We start from the raw sequence: 21,186 nt of genomic DNA, 5'->3' as shown, positions 1-21,186 counted from the left end.
TGTTGGAGCTGTCCGGTTCTATCGCAGCGGCAGGTTTTTCTGCTTAACTGATAACAACCGTTAGATTTCACTTTAAATGGTGTCATGTTGAATACAGCCGTTCTTATAGTCGCAACGCTATTAATGTTACGCTACAAAAAATAATGATTTTTCCTTTATTCGTGCTTAACAGCGCGACGTAACTATACGATCGCTGTTTTGTTATTCAAATGATATTCATTTTCCCGGCTTATGTGTCCATCTAAATCTATCGAGAGGATGCAGCGTGCTACTTATTCGCCTCCCATTGTGATATCCGCATGGATGATTAACATAGCGGGAGCTTGTCATGTCTCTCTTTTGTCTGTACGTCTATGAATAGTAAATATTGTTCACCACCTTTTGCATGAGAACACACACACAAATCTTGCCCAATTTCGGATTTTTCCACCGCGCACTCCCCCCCCCCTTTTTTTTTGATTGATCAAAATAATCTAAATCAATGTGTTACTTTTGTTCTTTTGATTGAAAATCTGACTCACGATTGTTGCTGATTTCGGATAGTGTGATATGGTGAATAGAAAACCAGAACTTTTTGCGTCGTGTAGCCGCGGGAGGTAGCCCCCGCAGCGGCTGAAGCACCAACGTTCAGGAAATGCAGATGAATAAAGAAGAAGAAAAAGTGAGGGAACTGAAGAAAGAAAGATTAAAAAAGGGAAATAACTAAGAATGAGAGTAGAAAGAGAGAGAAAAAAAGAGACTTAAAATAAAAAAAAGCTGCAGGGTGGGGAGGAGGAGCAGGTGGATGAACTCCCCCTCTCTTATACTACCTGCGCTGCTTCGCACCTGGCGCTAAAGGAAGGGAGAGAAAAATACAAAAAAAAAAAAAAGAGATGGTGGTGCCCTCTTGATTTTTCTTTTCACTCAAATCGTAATAGACCGAAAGAGGAAAGAATGTGCTTACTACTCGCAACGAGAGAAAATACAAGTTGTCGGTTGTTGTCTTGAATTCTCCTTTTGGCTTATTCCCATCGCGACGGTTATTTCAACCGTGGAATCAACAGCAGAAGGGGCCCGCCTTGGTTGTTTCCCTCTGTGTGTGTGTGTGTGTGTGTGTGTGTGTGTGGCGTGCACACACACGTAGAGAACGAAGCGATGACGACGTCGTTATTCGGCTACGCATTCCGGCCGCCCGTTTGTCATTCGAGCGAGTAGAAACACGGCGTTCGGGAGTGTTTCGACTTTTCTCCCTTCACGAATTTGTTATTTATTTATTTAGTTTTTCGAAAACAGAAAAAAAGAAGAGGGCCAATCGTGACTCTATTCGTGCGAGCAAAAATACTCTGAAAAAAAGAAAGAAAAACAACTTTTGTTGTTGTGTTCGCGTGCGTACATTTGTGTGCTGATTGACATTATTAACAGTTCAGTGCCGAGGAGTCGGATGTCACCCAAAAGTTCAACAGAGAACAAAATAGCTAAACTGTCTGATGAGATAGTATATGCAAATCGGTGAAAAAGAGAAGGCAAAGAGATAAAAGTAGAAAAACAATCATTTTCTTTACGAATGCTTTTGTAAACTATCGATTTTTCGTCAACTCTTTTTTTGTTTGTGTGTCGGTGTGTAAGCGGGTTATGAATCGACCGGATGTTTGGCTGATGGGGGTGAAATTGGTAAAGAGAACTCGGAGAGACGGTGAGCCTCCAGCTTTTTTCTTTTGTTAGTTGAAAAAAAAAAAAAAGAAAAAGAAAAATGTACCTGGGAAATTTCTCCAGTAGTGATCCAACCGGCCACCTAGACGGACGCAACAAACTAAACACCCAGACCGGATGTCAGGGATAACAAAAGTGCCAGCGATACTGTTGCAATAACAACAGCTAAGTGGTCATCATTGTCTGTTACAGCGGTGATGTTTGGTGAAAACAATTTCATCACGATCGATGACGACAATAAGAACAGGAAACGTTTTCAAAAAAGAACACAGCGCAATAGAAAGAGTTGTACTTCAGAATTGCGTATCAAAAAGTGACTGTTGTATAGACCATCATGTGGAATTCAGTGTTGATGGATGGGGTGAAGTGGTCGTTTGACCGGTCGTCTCCACCGTTGACGGATGGCACTCATCCAGATTTCGGTCTGGAAGAAACCCAATACCGTAGTTGGAATTTCGAATCACACCAGCAAACCAATTATTCCGACTGGACAAACAGGCTTCATCCCGGTGAAGAAGAGGATGCGGAAGACTTATTCGTCCCTCACGATCCGGCCGATTGCAGCCGAAGAAACTACACGTCAGCCGCCGAACTGTTCCGCAATTTTGTCGGTAAGTTATCATCAAAACGTTTTTCTCCTTTCTGCGCATATTTTATTTCGAAACGAATTGCCGTTGTATTTCCGCACGGACATTTAAATTGCCTGTCCAGTACCGACTATTTCTTCTTGTTTTTTTTTCACAAATGATTAGCCCCCGGTGGTTGCGCTAAACTTGACGTAAGCCAGCCGGAACACGGATACGCTATACACTAGTGCGTGCGTATATGTACGTTCGTATACGCGCAAAATACTTACGACCAGGTTATTTACACACAGTCGGCAGTACGGTACTGTGGACCCAATGGAATTTTTGGAATTTTCTCATTTTTTCTTTTGTTATTGTCGGTTTGTGGGTGTCTTTTCTTCTTCTGTTATTGGAGGCTTTCTTCTGTGTTACATAGCAGGTTCAATTAGACGTTCCGTGGTGGGCACGGATAGCTGTCACATACACGTTGCCCGTTATGTCGCCTGTTGCTTCTGCCTTATTCACGTATATTACGGCCAACAGAAATAAATGATAATATACGCTTCGTTGGCGATGCTAACGAATTTATTATTCCCTCCCCCCCTACCTGGATGCGTGTGTGAGAAAATTTCGAGCTTCTTGACTCTTGTCGGCGGATTTTTCGTGCTGTTTTTGATAATCTTTTTTTTTTTTTGTTCTGCGCTGTTCTACGTACCTGCAAGGAATGCGATCGCCCGCAAATTGAGTCGTATAACCATTTCGTCAAGTTCAAATTCCCGCTAGATATACTACACCTAGGCAATCATCGTGCGGTCACGTCAGATTGCTTTTCGCGTCTGAACTTGAGTACAGTCTTTCGCTACGTTATTTTTTGAGAAATCATGGCGCGCACACACACAGGCGGGCATTGCAATCATTCCCGAAATGAATAGGAAGTAGATTTCGAGGTGATGTATCACGGTGGCCCGCATAGTCACCGCATATTTTTAGTGTGTTGTTTGTTTTGTTTGTTCTTGGTTTGACGCCCGTTGTCGATGCCTTGAGGTCCAGGAATTTGATTTCAGCCCCTTTTCCCTTCATTTTCATATAGGTCGCGCAAGCCACATATCCGGATTTCTGCTTGTGTCAGTGTGTTAAACAAGTTTGATCTACATTTCAATGGAAATACAAACTAGAAAATTGACACTCTTTTATTGAACCGTGAATTTGTTTTTTTGTTTTGTTTTGAAGAGTGAATAGACACACAGGCGTGCATAGAGAAAGATGGTAGGGGGGTGGGGTTAGTTTTTCGTGATTGTATCATTATAATAAATGAAAAAGGTCGGATAGTTGTTTTTTTTTTTTATTTATTTGTGCCGGAACCTCCATGAAAACTACGGTGAAAACGTAGAACAATAACGCCCTAGGTTACGCGTTACGTTTTGTTGATTTCGATCGTCATTTCCAAGATGCGGTGATGGGTGACGAAAAAGTTAAGAGTAGAGGACGACTGATAGAGAAGAGAAAGAGAGAGGGGGGAGGATAGAGAGAATAATAAAGAGCATCATTTTTGGCCTCGTGACCCGTGACGTCACGCACAGGCAAGTTTCCAGAGTTTGAAGGGAGCGGCTTGGAAACATCGTTCTTTTGTTTTCTGGACGATAAAATCATAAAAAAAAAAAAAAAAAAGAAAAATACAACGAAACCAACGAATAAGAATGTTATTTTTCTTATGAAAGAACAGGAGGGGATATAGAAAAGTTTCTGCTCAGTTTAGCGTCACGCGGACGCGCCTTCATGGCCGGAAGCCCCAATACCGGAATCCGGATCGACACACAAAAAAGGAAACAGCGTGTACTTAAAATATAAGCCTTTGCCGATACGTCGGAGCTGACGTCACACGTCAGTTGCCTCCTACACACTCGCCAAAAGAACTAATAGGATTTGCCTTGAGCAAAAGGGTCACAAAAAAGAAATTGGCAATTATAAGCGCTAGACGGTGAAAGAAATTATTGCTTTTCTATATACTCGACTGCTAATGTGAACAACGTCCGTACAAACCAATCGTCTTAACGATACACGTGTTAAGGTAATGACGTTAACTTAACAGCTTTCTTTCGGCTGTGTATAGAAGATGAAGTGCATTGCGTGCGATAGCAGATTCGTCAGTGATTTATGGCACAGTCCATACTAGGAAGTCATTTTTCTTTTTCCTAACGTATTGTCCGTTGAAAGAAAGAATCATACTTTGTGTTCGAAGAAGAAGAAAGCCATTTTTTTTTTCTCTTTTCCTACTGTACTTTTGGTTTAGAATCGAAGACGGTAACAGCTGAGCATCAAAAGCCCTGTGTGGCAGAAATTCTTTTCATCGCCCGAAAAACGAAGCAGGAAGGTATTTTTGTCGTTCCCCTTCATCTGTTTTTTTTTTTCTCTCGAAGTTTTGGGACATTTCCCCTCCATTATTATCACGTGGATGGAAAGCTCACAAACAATCCTGGGAATCTTTTCTTTTTTTTTTTATATTTTACATGAAGCATAGCTGTCTGGTGGGCAAAAATAAACATGTAAAGAAACGGTTGACTTCCTGATTCCCTGACATCATCAGTCTCCGGTTACATTTCCTTTTTTTGTTCTGGAAAATATAGGCTGGTATACATATACATGTTAAGGCAGCAGAATATAGTTATTTCTACCTGGGGGACATGGAAAAAATGGTTGGTATTTGAGAAAGGTTTCTTGGATGAAATGTCGCAGTTGCGGCGATTTGCCTTTTAAACATTCCGTTCATGCGTCCGGAAAACGGTGACAGAGTTATGCAAGAAATAAAAAACATGAAACATCAGGAGATTTCCTTATCTCAAGTCTAACAGTTCTCACTCATTGTCAGCGAGTTGACGTGATAACTAACGTTTGATTGTTGGCCAGACAGGGTAAAGTAATATTTTTGCTGATAAATCAGCCAAGACGAACAGTTCTGAAATTCAGATATTTTCGTGTTTGCGTATAGTGATTTCTACTCTGTCCCGGGTTCTGTTCTCAACTGAATACTAAATCGAAGCTTAATTAACTCTTGGCGAATGTTGGAAACACTGGCAAAACGTGCTGCCAACCATGCTGCCAACACGAGTTGTGTCGTGGGCGGAGCAATGCACATTTCGAGGCTTGGCAGCCAAATAGTTATTTTATCTACCAAAAAAAGCTATTAGCGAATAAATTGTGATTGTTGTATTTATTTTTTGTTTCAAATTCGTGACGAATTCAATTGTTTTGCATACAGACTTTTGGCGCCAGTTAATTATTTATTTATTCAGTCAAATCTTGCAACGGGGGGAGCTAAGTGATATTTCAGAGTTATTTGAGGGAAACATGTGGCGCGCGGTTACCATGCTGTTATTATTGTTGTTTGTTGCCAACCGTGTGAGGCCTGTGGGGTCAAGTTTGATTACTATCCACTTTACCAGTCATTAGCCGTGTGCGTTTTTTCCCAAGTGGACCACGTCGTGATGATGTGCATCGTGAACGATCGGCTTCGACGTCCTCTAAAGAAACCATTTCTCCCATTAAACGATCTCAGTACATTGAAAAATTTCGCGAAGTGGGGAGTCGTCAGACCGGATCCAATTGTTTTGAAAGCTTCCATCGATTCTTCATCGAATAAAGCCCAAACCTAACATATAGCCTAGAAACTACTTTGTGTGTCTTAACTAGGTAATTTCTTGAGCAGCCTGTATTTATTATGGTACTAAACTATTTTTGTTCTTGTGGCCATTTTTCTCGTAATTGTCAGCAGACTTTTTGCAGCCGCAATAAATTGGTTCACTCCCTTTTGTCCTGCAAATGGGTATCCTGGGTAGAAGGAGAATCTAATAGCTGATCAACCTTGACCTTGTCGAGGAATGATGAGAAAAATTTCCTACAAATGGAATAATATATTTATGAGAAACTGGTAGTTAAGAAAAACCATTGTTTGCATTCATCCTTTCTTCCATTTTGATGAGTCATTTTCTTTTACAGCTTCTCCTCAATTCATCTGCTGATTTTCAAGGCACAGCGCTAAGGGCATGTAGTTTATGTTAACAACATCAAGACCCCTCCTCCCATTTGAAATAGATAAAAAACACAGATAAATTACGGTCAATCGTATGCTATCCACGTTTTCGACAATGGACACAGGTCCCTGCACGCCACGGCAGATAGCTTTGTTAGAGACAAGTATTTTTACTTAAAACATTCAGATTCCGAATCAAAAGTGACCGAAATTTTGCATTTTCTTTTTTCTAACTCACGAAGTTACCTGTTGCCAACTAACGAAACCCAGTTTTTCCTGTTTTATTCCTGTTATATTGACAAGATATCTGCCATCGGCGTTTTCCAAAATTCCACCTAAATGTCACGCACTGGTTGTTGATTTTGGGAAACGTTGATTGTGCTGGTACGTTGAACTTTTATTTCTTTTTGTCATTCCCGCCCTTTTTTTTCTTTTTTTTTTTTCAAAATCCATTTAATTTTACTTGATTTTCTTTCTTGGGTACGGTATAAATATAGAATTGTGGCTTTCAATTGTTCCAAATCGAACGGCTGACTTGACATTGCTAGCAGGAAGGTATTTAGAAATCCAGTTGGTGGGTCTACCCCCGGAAGTTAATTCGTCGCGGGACTCCCGTTGTTTTAAAAAAACGATGGTCAAGCCCTAAAGCTCAGTAATCACGCCGCAGTGATTCTTTTGTCTGGGAACCCGCAATTTATGCTTATTATCTATATATTTTTTTTTCTTTGCTGTAAACTCCTAAAATTTCCACTTTGTCTATGTCACACCTTAGTTGGGTCGTTCGTGAGAGTCGATGACGTTGTCGGAATTCAAGGATTTATGACATAATAACATAGCGGAAGTCATGAAGATGTACATTTTTAGCAAATCTTTATACATTATTTTTTTTTAATACAAGGCGATGAAAGCGCTGACCGGATGGAATTTTACATCAACCACCTGACGATGGAAGGCTGTGATGGCAATAATATTTCCTCGACTTTAATGGCCGACGCCGAAACGACCGCCGTGGAAGAGTCCGCACCCGACGTTGCCTATCGACCGCCATTTCCTTTGCTGGACACGATCGTCGAAGAGACACTGGAAGAATTGTTGTTGGACATGTCCGATTCGTCACCGTCGTCGGCGTTAGCCGCGGATGAAAGTTCTGAAAGTCCCAGTTCCAATTCGGGCCGATGGGGATGGGGCTGGGGTTGGCTCAATACCAGCGACGATGATTCATCGAGCGTCATACACGTGCCAGTTGGCGATGCAGGATCCTCAGCCGCAATCACATCTGGATCGCTTGTACGCCATTCCGAGCTGACTGATGTCAATTCAGGTAAGTCTAATTATACACTTGATGGTTAGCCGTCAAGCAACGCCCATATGGCGTCTTTCTTTTGGGTTTGTTTACCTAACGGGCTTGTTTTCTTTTATTCTCCTCGGCAGGAATTTATCGGGCAGACGGGCTTGACGAGGATTTTGATTTGGGTAATGACGATGACGATTTCGAGGAAAACGACGGCGAAGGCAGCGAGCGTGATCAAGAGGTACCCAAAAAGAAGCGACGCATCGGTTGCGTAATGGATGAAGACGACGAAGAATCAGCCCCGTCACGTAGCCCCTCCGTGACTGATAGCTTAATTCAATTTGAGGCGCTCGAGAAAGAGCTGGACAGTACGGAGGAGTCGTTTGCCGAAGAATCGGCGGTCGTCGTTTTCCGTACAAGCGCCACGACTTTGCCTTTCGAAGACGCCGATGACGGAATCATGTCTCCTGAACTAGACCCGGAAGTTTTCCTAGATTGCAACGAGCATTTAGAAAGTCCGAGCGCTACTAAAAACGAGATGATTCGGCTAGTGGCGACATCTAGCGCCAATTTCTTCAACTTTTTGGACGATTTCCAAGACCCGTCCATCAGCCAGGAATTTTACACCACGTGCGGCTGGTTCTCTCCGCCAGCGCGTTCCTGGTCTTCGATGCCGTCGTTGCATTGGAATGCAGAAGAAATAACGGAGATGAGGAACTGTAGGAGTGCGTGCGACGTTTCAAAGTGCGATAGCGTCATGGGAATAGGCGCTTCCGGCGGTGTTGAACAGACGTACCAAGGGCGAAGAAAGGCTTTCAGACCTACACACCCGTGGGGTATCACCTTTGATCCATCGCAAGAAATTGATGAGGGAGGGGCGGTGGAAGACGAGGACGACGATCAGGTTAATGACGATGACGATGCTAATTGGGAGCCGGATGGATTCCTCAATTCCGACATTGAGGAGTACGACACAGGAAGCAATTCAGACGATGACGATTACAGTACAGAGCGGGACGATCGATTCGACGAATTCGGTCTTGGATTCATTTCGGGCCGATCACAGCGAATGCGATCCTTCCGAAGCTACGGCGACAGCCTTAACATGCTCGACACTGCGGATGACCCCATATTGCACTCTAATAGCAGTAGCAGCAGCAGCAGTAGTTCGAGTTGCAGTCCGGATCGATCCAGTCCAGAAGAAGATCATCGTCATCCGTCGTCTTCTCGGTCAAGACATTCGGTGGAAGCGCTGAGCGAGGACAGCGGTTATGGTGACGCTTCCGGATCTCTTCCCCTGATCCAACAGCAAAGCAGCCCTGACAATAACAAACGTGCAATAGCAAGCGAGGAAGTACGGATGGTCGACCCGTCAACACCCCCCGCCAAGTGCTTGCACACGCTCGAATTACCCAACAGCCTTAGCCTAACCATCTGCCTTCCAGATGGATCACCCCCTAGTTGCAGCCACGACGATTGTCAATGGCCTCCGGAAGTAGAAACAGCAACAAGGGAGAAAGACGACGACGAATACCGCGATGACGGCGGCAGCGGCGGCGGCGGCGGTGGCGGCGAAGGTTGGGACGAAGAAGAGAAAGCGGACGAATGGCGTGGGGAGAACGAGGTGAAGGATAAGACAACGATGGTAATTTCTGCCTTACTGTTGCGCCGCCAGCCGCGCTGCCGACCTACTCCGCTCACTTTGAAAGAAGCGGAAGAGTTTCTAATTGACGATGGGTCGCCGGAAGTCATGAATGATGGCCAATCCAGGTGTGTTGGCGTGTCGCAGATTTGCATAGACCTTGAATCGAAGATGAGCCACACCTTGGACGGCAACGCCGCCACGGCCGCCACGGCCACCTCTACTACCACCAATGACGACATCCTACATCACCCTGGAACCGATTTAGAAGCGTCTAAATTTAACCCCCAAATTGGAAGCAGCGGATGGGAGGTTCCAGACGGAATGGGGGAGGCAGTAAAGGCTGCAGCACATCACCAGCATTCAGAGGCAGCGGACGAGGAGGAGGAGGAGAAGCAACAGCAACAGCAATACAGCCTCCACTCGACTGACGGCTCGGGTTTCCTACGGCCGCCAGACGCCTCTAAACACAACTCTGCCAGCCTTGGCCACAATGTGACGCACTCTGACACGATCGCCATGGATTCGGCATTTTATCCAGCTCCAGTTGTTCTTAAACGTTACGGACCGCGTCAAGAAGTTGAAGTGTACATTAGCCATCAACAGTTACCCGTCGGATCGGAAGCGGATCCTGCAGTGTCCACACCGACGGCCAACGTCTCGTCCACTTCCATTCGCGGTGTCCATTTCTCGCCCGTCGTTTCCGCCGTCAATTGGCGAGAAAGTTACCTGAACCAGAGTGAAGATGATTGTGACGATAATACCTCCACCGGGTCTAGCACGACGGAAGCTAACCGAATTCCGGAGAGAGACGAAGAGAAGGAGAAAAATTCCGATGCGCCGGAATCGACTATGAAAGTTGGGGTGGACAAACAATCGCCATCTATGATCGAACGAGTGAAAACGGTGCCTGAAGCGCCAACAGATGTCGCCGTTTCTGTTGAGCCGATCGAATGCGGAATACAAGATTCCGGCCGGAACGAAAGCAATAGCAACAGTTGCATCACGACAAGCAATAGTGCCACTACTGCTGCTGCTCCTACTACTGCTACTACTACTACTACCGCCACCAGTCATACTGGAACAACGACAACGACAACAACAACATCAACATCGTCGAACAGTAAGAAGCCTCCTCTTTTCCAACGTTTCTCCTTGTCGCGGCTGAGTGCCCGTATGTCGGCCACATTCAGTCGTTCGGATTCGAAACGGGAATCGGGCAAGAAAGCAATCGGATCAGATGGTGCGATTCCCACCGAATCGAATGATGTACCGACAACGGCAGAAACAACAGCGCCCGTCGCCAAGGGCAATGGCAAGAAGAACAAGAACAAACAACAATCGGACGCCTGTCCAGAAGTCAAGCCAACTTCTAAGAAAATTGATGACTTTAAAATTGTCAAAGAGCCAAAAAAGCGATTTTTCAGTCGAACTTTCCAACGCTCGTCGTCCACCCCACCTATGAGCTCATCGGGCACACCGGAAGCCAGCGTTCAAACGCGCGCCACCTTGACGCCGGTGAGCCCGTCAGCGGCGGTCGCCTCTGGCAAAGACAACAGCGGTGCCACTTTATCGCCAAACGTTTCGTGTCGTCCGACTGAATCGGAATCGCATCAGGAGTCGGTTGCCAGGCAACCGATCACAACATCATCATCCTCATCCAATGACGAGAATACACCCCCAACAGAATCGATATCGATACCTGCCGCCATTGACGCTAGTCGTACGTCAGTCGTCACCTCGAATAGTCCTTTGGCGTGTGCTGGAAGTGGGCCGCCAATTCCGTCGCCACGCAATAAAGTTCACGCCAAACCCCCTCTGCCGCCTCAGACGAAGCCTCGAACGATTCACGCCCGTAAAAACTATTTGGTACCAGTTGAGCCAGCGCCGCCGGTTCCCATGGTGTCATCGGCTGGACTGCAGCACGCGCTGCAACATTTCAAAGAGACGGCGCGGATGGATCGTGAACGACTGGCCAATTCTGTACCGGATTTAGTTGCAACGGCACCGTCCACGCCGACGCCGAGACCCACGTCCGATTGTATTGATCAGCGAGGAAATGAGATGATGGCTGCGTCAGCGCCGGCGCCCTCGCGACCGACGACAACGACGACGACGACGACGACCGTTTTTCCTGGCAGTCGTGAACGAGCCCGTCAGGCCGCGTTGAGTCGTGCCACTTCGGTCGAGTCGGCTTGGAATGCCACGGCATCGCGGGCGGCTTTGAATCTATCACGCCGAAATATTGCCTGCAGCGGCAGCAGTCAAGACTTTGTTGGTGGTGGTGCTGCTGGTGGCATCAGTACTCAAGGTCATGGTCGGGCCAAATCCCGTCCAGTCGTGCCCGGGCTGTTGGAGACTAACCTGGACTGTGTGCCATCATCATCGCAGCAACACCGCCATCCTCAGTCGTACAACAGCAACAACAACAACAACCGCAACGCCAGCCCGTCCGATGAAACTAATTTGGACGAGCTGATTCTCAACTTGCAACTCTTTTGCAACAACAACAAACGTGCAGTTGAATATTCACCGCATACGCAGCAGCCACTATCCGTTGACTCTGGCAGCGCCACCGCCAGCTCCGATAAGAGATTTAAGAGCATGCTGAATTTGGGTTCGTCCAGTGCACCAGCCAGTGTCCAACCCGATATTGACATGATGACCGACCAAACATCGTCCTCCTCTACGGTTAGAGTGCCCGATGCTAACCGCGCTAAATCTATGGAATTTTTACTCGACGAGGACAATAAATCGACCGTTCAAGTAAGTTTTTTTTTTTTTTTTTTCTTTTTTTTTCCTTTTCAAGTTTGAAAAGGATTTTTAATCTTTTCTTATCTAATATTGTTGTTTATGACGTTCAAGCCGTAAGTCGATTAGCCCCGACTGCAATCTTGATATGCAAACTAAATGTGATGAATCGTTTTCGATTAAGGCTAACGTGCAGATTCCTTTGGGTTTTTCCAAGGAATGCCGTCGACCAAGTGAATTCCATTTTCGTGTTATTTCTTTTTTACCTTGAAAAAAAAAAAAGTGAACACACCCAGCCGAAGAGAGAGAGAGAGAGAGAGGGGAAAAAAGCGTGTAAAAAGTTGGGTGAAGAGGGAGACGGGCCTGCCGCGGGCCTTTTAAAAAAGATTTTTTTTTTTTCTCCATTCTTCTTTTATGCATATATATATATATATATATATATACCCCCTTGTAAAAATACTTCCAGCAAAAACAAACGCCGAGCGGCAAGGAAAGAACGGCCATGGTTGATTTATTTAACAGAAGAAGGGAAAAATAAACTTAAAAAAAAAAAAGGGGGGAGGAGGCAAAAACTTGGATAAAAAGTTGGAGAAAGACCCTGAAAGTGATGATAATAAGTCTGGAGCTATTACACAGACACACACATTTTCTGGCACAAGCTCTTCCATCCCGTTTTGTGTACCCGTCTTTTTTTCTTAATATTTATCCTCACTCTCTTTCTGTGTGCCATGCATCACAAAGAGTCAAGTGAGTTTTTTGAAGCGAAAAGTATCGATTCCTTTGAATGAATGCGCTGGTCCTCTGTTGCCTACTCGACTGTTAACTCCGCACCATAATCAAGAGGAAGGGGAAAAAAAAAAAAAAGTCTGAAAGAAACTTCTTTAATCCACCACTGTCGTAAAAAAGGGAACCTTAAGGGACCGTGTCCGTAATATCTCTAAAGTCGGACGATTTAAAATCGTCATAGCTGGTATTTACTGGCCGTGCTCCCTTTTTCTGTTAATGGACTTTGGCCGCTCGGCTGGATCTAATCAATAGGGATCTTGACTTTCTCTCGGCTCACGAACCGATCGAAATAAATCGATAGAGTTTGACAATAATCGATCGCTTGTCATACATCTGGTAGCCGTCATTACGGGGGGCACTTTAGTTGGTTCTTTACGGTTAGTGAATGGAATCTGGGTCGTATGTGAGTTTAAAGAATAAAATTTAAAAAAATCCGATTGCATACCGCCGGATAACGTCAATCATCGCGTCACTCAGTCACGCAGAAAGGGGGCAAAGTAAAACGGCCGTTTTTGCCCTCCAAACAAGCACATGATAATATCAATTATTACTAGAATCGGCTGCGACCTTGGTTGCTAGAAAAGACTAGCTCGTTCTACGATCCATCACAGTCAACAGCAGACATGCAACATCCAGCGGTGCGCAAAATCTAAAAAAAAAAAATAAAAGGCAGAATAAACAAGGAACATGCTGAATCAAAGACTAGACCCCCGTTATTGTTAATCTCTCTCCTATAGTATATGCTTCTTTTTTTTTCTGTCCCACATTTCTTTCAGCCTCAGATTGTAAGGTTTCAAGCTACAATGGCCACCGGACATATTAATGAGTTCCAATTCCAAGGCCGACAAGGCCTGCCCGCCTCCTTTTTTTTTTTCTCTCTTTCTCTCTCTCTCCCGCCGACGTTCCAACTCATAAACTTTTGACAATAACCTTCATATGCATGATCCATGATGTTGGCCGCGTTCTGACTTTGTCGCTTCTTTTCATTTTGTTGGCCTGGTTTTTTTTGTTGTGTGTGTGTGTGTGTGTGTAGGTTCCTGAGAATCAGCTGAAAAAGTGCGGCGAAAGGAAAATGTCAGAGCACGAACTCCGGATCCAGCGTTCTCTACAAAAGCTTAACGTGCCGGAATGGTATAAAAACAATGCCCGTTCCGGGATCAGCGCAGACGCGACATCTGGTGCGGCTCTTAGTAGCAGCAGCAACAACGATGGCACGGACGGATCGAACAGCGTGACCACAACTGGGGTCCTCCGTCGTCGAGATTATCACGGCGGAAGCGTCAGCTTGCGCAACGGTGGATGGACTGGGCTGAGCAGTGCCAATCGCGATGCCGGAACGGCTTCCTCTATGACCAGTTTAGGCTCGGCGCTGAGCCGGTCAGGAACGCCTACCCGCGTCGTAATTCCCACACGAGTGCGTCCGGATTGGCGGAGTATCAAATCGTCGCGTGAATCACTTACCAGCCCAGCAGAGACGTGCAATCCTAGCAGCTGGAATGGGCCGACTTCGCTGAGTTCGAACCAGCAATCGTTCTCGAGATGGGGAAGTGGACGATCGAGTTACAGTACCTGCCCTTCTCCAGCACCGAGCGCGTCCTCTTCCGCTTCTTCCTACCGGACATCGTTGCTCAATCAGCACGGCCGGGCACCCTACCTGGGCTGGCGATCGCAGGAGAGACTAAATGCCAATCCAGCACCGCTATCGCTCTATCAGTCACCGGCCCAAAGACTTGCCTCCAGCCTTTTGACAAAGACGAGCTGTAACGATGTTAGCGACGGTGGTGAAAATCGTGCGGAAGTCGAACCCACTCCACCAGGCGAGCAGCGCCAACAACAGGAAACGGACGAAGTGGTGCTGTCCAACATTCGCCAAGTCACGTCAGCCATCGTCCATTACGTCAGCGAGAGCAGTGATGGAGATCAGAATCAGCCACCTTCTCCAGCCAACCGCAATGGATTGTCTCGCAGTCCCGAGCGGCATCCGCTGGAAGCCCTTTCGAGGTCTCCGTCACCTCGTCGGCAACGCTGCCTTTGGGTGGAGAGTTCGTTTGTCGGCGGAGGAACCAGCCCCACCAGCCATCAGCGACCGGTTGATTCGGCACCGGCCGTGTCACCCCTCCGTCCGGATTCACCGCCGTCTTCTTCTTCAGGATCGAGCCATCATTTGCATCATCATCGATCGTCAGCCAGTACGGCCAACAGCGGACGGCCAGGTGAGTTGATGCTGGCTTAAAGAGTCGGCCAAGAGGAGAACGAAAGCCCCCGACAATTTTTAGTCCCCCATTTCGGCCACTATATTCATCCATGCAGGAATCAGAATCGATTTGTTAAGCATTGGCCTTCGTCAACAAACAAACAAAACAAAAAAAAAGAGTCAAAAAAGAAAAGAAAGAAAGTAGAAACAATTGTTTTTGTCGGTTTAGAAAAGTTAAATTGATGCCCGTATCCGCCTTACATTACGTTTTAATGCGAAAGATTCATCGAACTCGCCGCGTCCAAAGCTACGATTTTGGCCGTTAATCGGATTGACGTTCCGTAATCTTGTTTTTTTTATCTTTTCGGTATTTTTTTCTTTTTTCCCATTTAACACCACCAAATTTTGACTTCCAATTTCGCTTCTTAATGTTACCACCTACGAAAGGAAAAAAACAAAAAAAAAAAAAAAATCTAGTGCCTTTTTTTCCCCCCCAAAAAAAAAATCCGGGAAAACAGAACAGATTATGTCTTTTTTGAGTCTCTTTTGATATTTTCTCTTAAACGATCGAAACTATTTGACGTCAGTTTGTACATAGTTTAATAATTGGGCTTCAATTCGCATATTTATACATGGACAATTTACCGCAACTTCTTTTTGCGTCGCTATTCTTCTTTCTTTTCCTTTCACTCTCTGCGTGTCTGTTTGTACTACAACACACACACACACATACACACACACACACATACCCATGACGACTTTGTCCATCTCCGTGTAGTTTGTACCGTACCATCCCTGCGCCTCCGGTCCGCAAAACAAAACAAACAAAATTAATCTAATTTCAATACTAGTACCTTTTTTTTGTTGCCTTTTCCTACATACCGCCTGACTTATACAATATTAGAAATGTTAGTTTGACTACGGCCCAGCCATGTTATATTCTCAGTGTATAGTACTTTTTCCTTCTCCCATTTTTTTTTGTCCTTTTTTTTTTTTACAGCTTGATGTTTCTTACTTAGCATGGAATTTCTCCATTTTTCTTTTGTTTGTTCGTTTCAACAAACATTTCGTGTACGTTTTCTGTGCGTGTTTGCTGTATGTGTCTTTTTTGTGTTTGATTTTTTTCTTTTTTCCTTTTGTTCCTTTTTTCCTTCCTTATCCTACACTTTCATTGGAAAATGTTCGATTATCCCCTCGCTCTTTTTACTATTCAAAAAAATATTAATTAATATCTCATCCGCCTCTCGCTGCGGCTGTAAAAGTTGCAATACATCAGCTTTGATTAGTCCGGCCGAAATGTGTGTGTTGTGTTCTGTTATGATGGTTCTCTTTTTTTTTTTTTTTGGTGGGTCTGTCCGTCTTGACTCGGTTTCAAAAGTTGACGACCAGTAGATTACGTTTTCGTTATGATCTGTGCGTGCTCCTGTCACCATTCTTTTTAGAAATGATTAGACAGTAAACCAAACAAACAAACAAAACGGAGAGCGAAAGAAAGTGACTATAGACAAAGAAAAACAAATACTAGTTAATGAGTTATGACTTAATTGGAACCTTGGCTGTGTGTGGTGCTTGCTTCAGGGCTGAGCGATAGAACTGTCGCCGGGCCGCTGTCGGTTGCGGAAAGAGATGATGGCGGTACGTCGCCACAGCTGGGCATCTCACCGCCCATCTCGGCCACCCTGGACGATGTCCTAAATTCATTGCTGGGCCTAACGCCTCCACCAAGGCACGGGCAACTAAGACGGCCCGTCTCGCAGCCGAGCATTCACAACAAACAAGCTCATCATCAACAACAACAAGACGGACAGCAGCAGGGCCAGCAGCAGCCATATCGCAGTCAACATCAACAGCAGATGCGGGGAAACAACAACAATAACAGTACGGCTATCCATGAGGCCGCATCCCGGAGCTTCAACGATCTCCGTTCATCCACCACCTCGACATCCATCAAATAAAATAAAAAAAAAGATCTTAAACAAATCATAGGAAACACGACGATGACAACAATGTAGTAATGAAGAAACATACGCCATTTCCTCCCCCCCCCTTCCCACCCTAAATCTAATTAACCAAAGTTACGAATTATTTCCGTTCCCAGAGGCGCACACTCAATCAGGACGTTCTCATCGGCGCAAGTTACTCGTGAAGCCACAGCCGACTAGAGAGAGTGTGTTGCCCGGGAGACATATTGCTGTAGTAATAAAGGCGAGCAATATATCGTCAGGGAAATATTTTTCTATTGTAAAACATACCGAAACGAGCGTGACGTACTTACACTGTTATGTAGTTTACAATTTCTGGAAGAGCGCCAGTAGTTCGAAGTGTGATTAGAGATTAGAAACCAGGCAGACTATGACAATGACGAATAATAATCGAGGGCGTATTGGCAGTTAGCTTAGTGATTCGCAAAAGGGATCCGTTTTCACTTGTTACTAAAGCTGTTCACGTTGTTGTATTTTTTTGAAATTCTCTAATGAATTCTGTCCACGTTTCTGCGCAGTTCTTTAACCTTTTTATCTGATATAGTTCAAGTTTTAAAAATTATTGTACATTGTACACGTTCTTTAAACCATTGTTGTTGTTTTGTCTCGCTTTGAGATGTAAAGAATGATTGTCTTACTGAAATTTACCAGAAATGAATCGAAATGCGGTTACGTCATTACCCTAACGATAACATTTCTTTTTCTACTCCTGTTGGTCTATTTTTAGTTGGGATTACACAAAAGATTTGGGAAGTGGTTTACAGAATTTGAAAAAGTCTAGTGGCTTCCGTTACTTCGTGTGCAAAAAAGGTCCCTGGAAGGCTGAAATCCCCGGTTACTCTCAATAATCCAATTTTTGTTTGACATGTTTACTATTTTAAAGTTATCACTGTCGTAGCCATCTAGCGACTTCTTTGTGTACGAATTTTCACTTTACACATGGCGTTACGTTTTGAACAAGACATAACGAAAACGAACTAACTGTGTTAATAAACTTCACGATATTTTCACTTTTCACTCTTCATGCTTTGTGATTAAAGGAACAATATCTCGTGTTTGACTCTTCAACTGTGGCTAAATAGATATTCACGAATGGCGTATTCCAGTGCTGTCAAGTGTCAAGAGCCATTGCAAGAGTAAGAGTTAGCAGCACAGCCTATGCCACTTGAGAAACTGTTCTAGAAAAAAAAGTTTACTATCATATTATCTTGACGACGTAAAAATAAGCAAGCTGGTTGTGGATGTAGGATTTGGCAGGGGCTTCTACATGTCTTTTCTAAGGTAAGCCAAAATATGGTCAATTTGTATGGTTTTCTTGAATTGTAGATATCTCAAGGTTAGCTAACACCTGACACCTAACAGGGTTTCTTTATATCTCATTTAAAGAATAGCAGTAACATCATATGGTTTGTCTGCCTACAGTTAAATCTCCATGTTCAAAACAAATCTCAGTTGTGATGAAAAATGCTTGAAGTAAGTTTGATTTTTTAAAGATTTATCCATATGCTTCATCATGCAACTATGAGGAGCTCATTTGGTTGATAGGATTATTCTAGAATAGCAGACATTAAATAGGCCTGGCTTTTTGGGGGGCAGACAATTGAAAATGAGAAAGATGCATCTTTAATATCACTCTGACAGACAGCTAGTTGAGACTTGAGATTGAGAGTAATAAGTTCGTTTTCATTCAAGTAGTAATAGGCTTTTTACTATCGTTCTCTCGGCTTTTGTCCATTTTATGATCGATCCGTTCTGCAGCGAAAAGGTTGAACCTTCTGACGCAGTATGTACGTCATACATTGTCAGTGATTTAAACTAAAGAAAAGTGCTTTTATGCATATCTGATTTGAAGCTGTTCTAGACATCAAAAGGGGCAAATCGGTGGGATCAACACGAAAGAATGTTTGTTGTGAATAGCTTGGATTATTAAAATATTTTTCTCATTCTTCTGTTGCAAATTCCAGTATTGTACTTTTGCCCTTGCACGAAAATGCCAAGGTTATTGTAGCTAAAACTAAAAGACTTACGTAAATTTCCCTGGATGATAGATTTTGCATATACTTTTTTTTTCCCCTTCGTGAGTCCATCAATTGCAATATTAATGGACTACACACTGCACAGTGCACACCCCTTATTGCGGCACTCTGCATAATGAAAAGCCGTGCTAGATCGAGCTTCGATGTCGTTTTTTTTTTTTTATCTTAGCTTTCTTAGCACTAGCAAAAGCAATCTTAGATGAACCAAGTTTTTAATGCATACTTTCTGGTTCTACCGCTAGTATTTTTTTTTTCGTCACGAAACAAGATCCCTGTCTAATGTTTTCCCTCGGCTTTCTTGAGAAAAACATTTCCTCATCTTTTCGTATCCATAACATTACTGCATTTATGACTTCCCATGGCTGATAGCTGTCACGAAAGCTATATGTTGCCCGGTTTTTTCTCCATTTTTCCAAGCACAAATTCATGCGACGTCATGCAGCACAATTTCCATTTTGGCATGCATCAGCCACTCCCCTTTTTATCTTCAATTTCAGAATGGTGACATTGAATATGCTATCCATCGACCAAAACATCCGGTGAATAGTGCCGTGGTTGTTTCTGCGGTATAAGTGATTATCTTAAGGTTTTCTCATATTTCATAGTTGCTGGATGGTATTGAGCTTTACGAATGCAGCTAATATCTGTTGTTACTACTTTATTAAAAAGTACCGATACAATACTCATCCACTTATTTCTTGGGAACTGAAAGAGGAGTTAGGGATTGTTTCGTGTTTTTGCTTAATTGAACCGAATTATTAACCAAGCTACTTTCAGTTTCTTGCGTACCGTTCTTCAAAGCGACATAAAAAAGTTATTTGAATTTTGAAAGAAAAAACTGTGATGGCGTTTAAACTTTAAACTCCCATGCAAGAAGATTTTCTTCTTTCCTGTTTTCAAATTGATGCTACTACGCCATCTCTTGAGCTTCCATCCCTTTAGCATTCTATTATCGGCATCAGCGGATGGATTAGAAAAAAACAAAAATGGCGCGAAACTTTTACGTCTGGTACCGTACATTTTGGGTAATGGGAGTATGGGACCATTTCGCTTCAATAATTTAATTCTCGTGATTCGTGAGTCAATTGGATGCCTCCAGCGATAGTGATGTATCGATCAGGTCCCCGCAGGGAACATTGTCCCATTCTTAAACTAAGATTCAGTACTAATTCATTGCCCGTCAATAAAGCTTCTTCGTCACCGTTGAGAACTATTTAAGTTTATTCCACAAATGGCAAAAAAAAGAACTTCCAATCTTGCAAGCAGGTCTCAACCGAAATCTATACAAAAGTTTCATAAAAGGTGAATATCTTATTTTTCCTATGTATAGAAAACCTGTTAGAGCTTTTTGGGCCAAAGCAGCCATATTGTTCATGGAGACTCAAATTAAATTGAATAGGAATTTATTGTTTTGTTTGTTTGTTTTTTTGTTTGTTTTTTTAAACCAAGGAAAGCAAGAAACAAATTGGTTGGAACTTACAGTGGGAACAGAGCATCTACAGAAGGCATGCATAGTAATAGCTCTTCGGGCAAAGTCAAGACAAAGTATCAAGAGAAACAGAATACTGCCAGAATAGCCACAAAATGTCGAGAAGGGAAAGACTCTAGCAACCAAAATCCTGGGCTAATCTATGAAAGTGAATTAGAAAGAACAGTAAGGTTACGCATGGCTAAACAAAAGTCATCCAGTAAAAAACATACTAGTTTCAAGAGAAATACCACATCATCTAATGGTAGCCGCAGACAAGTCTCTGCAATCAGCCAAACAGCCAATGCAAGTAATAACCCTTTTCAGTCAAACTTAAAAGCTTGCAATCTCACTTCCAAGAATGGAGACAAAGCAAACTCACTTGTTGACAGTCTGACCTCATCTAAACCTAAAACTGTTAATATTTGGAAATTTAATGATGGGACTACAGTAAAAAAAATTTATTAGATTACAATTTCTAACTTGATAGTTATAGTTGTGGCAGCATGTTTCATTTCTCTTCGAACTCCAATCTGCACTAATACCCACACAAATTTAAATTATTTTTGAATCCAAGAACTTTGTGTCCTCTTCTGTTACATGCATGTAAATTATGTAGTAATAATTCCTTTCGTTTCTCTCTTAAATTCTGAAAGTTTGCTCATTTGTAAAGGCTATCTAATTACTATTTTTGGTAGAGATCCCCTTGTTTTGTTGTTTATTTATTTTTGTATTTATTATTTATTTTATTTAT

The 21,186-nt window shown here is 43.5% G+C and overlaps 1 protein-coding gene and 1 long non-coding RNA gene across 5 annotated transcripts; one reads left to right on the top strand and one right to left on the bottom strand.

Moving 5' to 3' along the window:
* Positions 1–951: 951 nt before the first annotated feature.
* Positions 952–20,267, top strand: LOC116924261 (serine-rich adhesin for platelets). 4 transcript variants are annotated; one of them, XM_045175166.1, is made up of 5 exons: positions 952–2,300; positions 7,181–7,603; positions 7,714–11,981; positions 13,786–14,965; positions 16,525–20,267. In XM_045175166.1, the coding sequence occupies exons 1-5, from the start codon at positions 2,024–2,026 to the stop codon at positions 16,899–16,901; spliced, it is 6,525 nt and encodes a 2,174-aa protein (XP_045031101.1). In that variant the 5' UTR covers positions 952–2,023; the 3' UTR covers positions 16,902–20,267. The 4 variants fall into 4 exon arrangements, with proteins under 4 accessions (XP_045031101.1, XP_045031104.1, XP_045031103.1 ...); XM_045175168.1 differs by lacking the exon at positions 952–2,300 and adding an exon at positions 5,589–5,942; XM_045175167.1 differs by lacking the exon at positions 952–2,300 and adding an exon at positions 6,249–6,666.
* Positions 4,928–5,395, bottom strand: LOC123473809. The gene is made up of 2 exons (XR_006648080.1): positions 5,112–5,395; positions 4,928–5,002 (listed from the first exon to the last, which is right to left on the bottom strand). It is a non-coding gene; the product is annotated as an uncharacterized LOC123473809 (long non-coding RNA).
* Positions 20,268–21,186: the final 919 nt, after the last annotated feature.

This window comes from Daphnia magna, linkage group LG6 (assembly GCF_020631705.1).
Source record: "Daphnia magna isolate NIES linkage group LG6, ASM2063170v1.1, whole genome shotgun sequence".
NCBI classification, from domain to species: Eukaryota; Metazoa; Arthropoda; class Branchiopoda; order Diplostraca; family Daphniidae; genus Daphnia; species Daphnia magna.
This window is presented reverse-complemented; position numbering and strand designations above follow the sequence as displayed.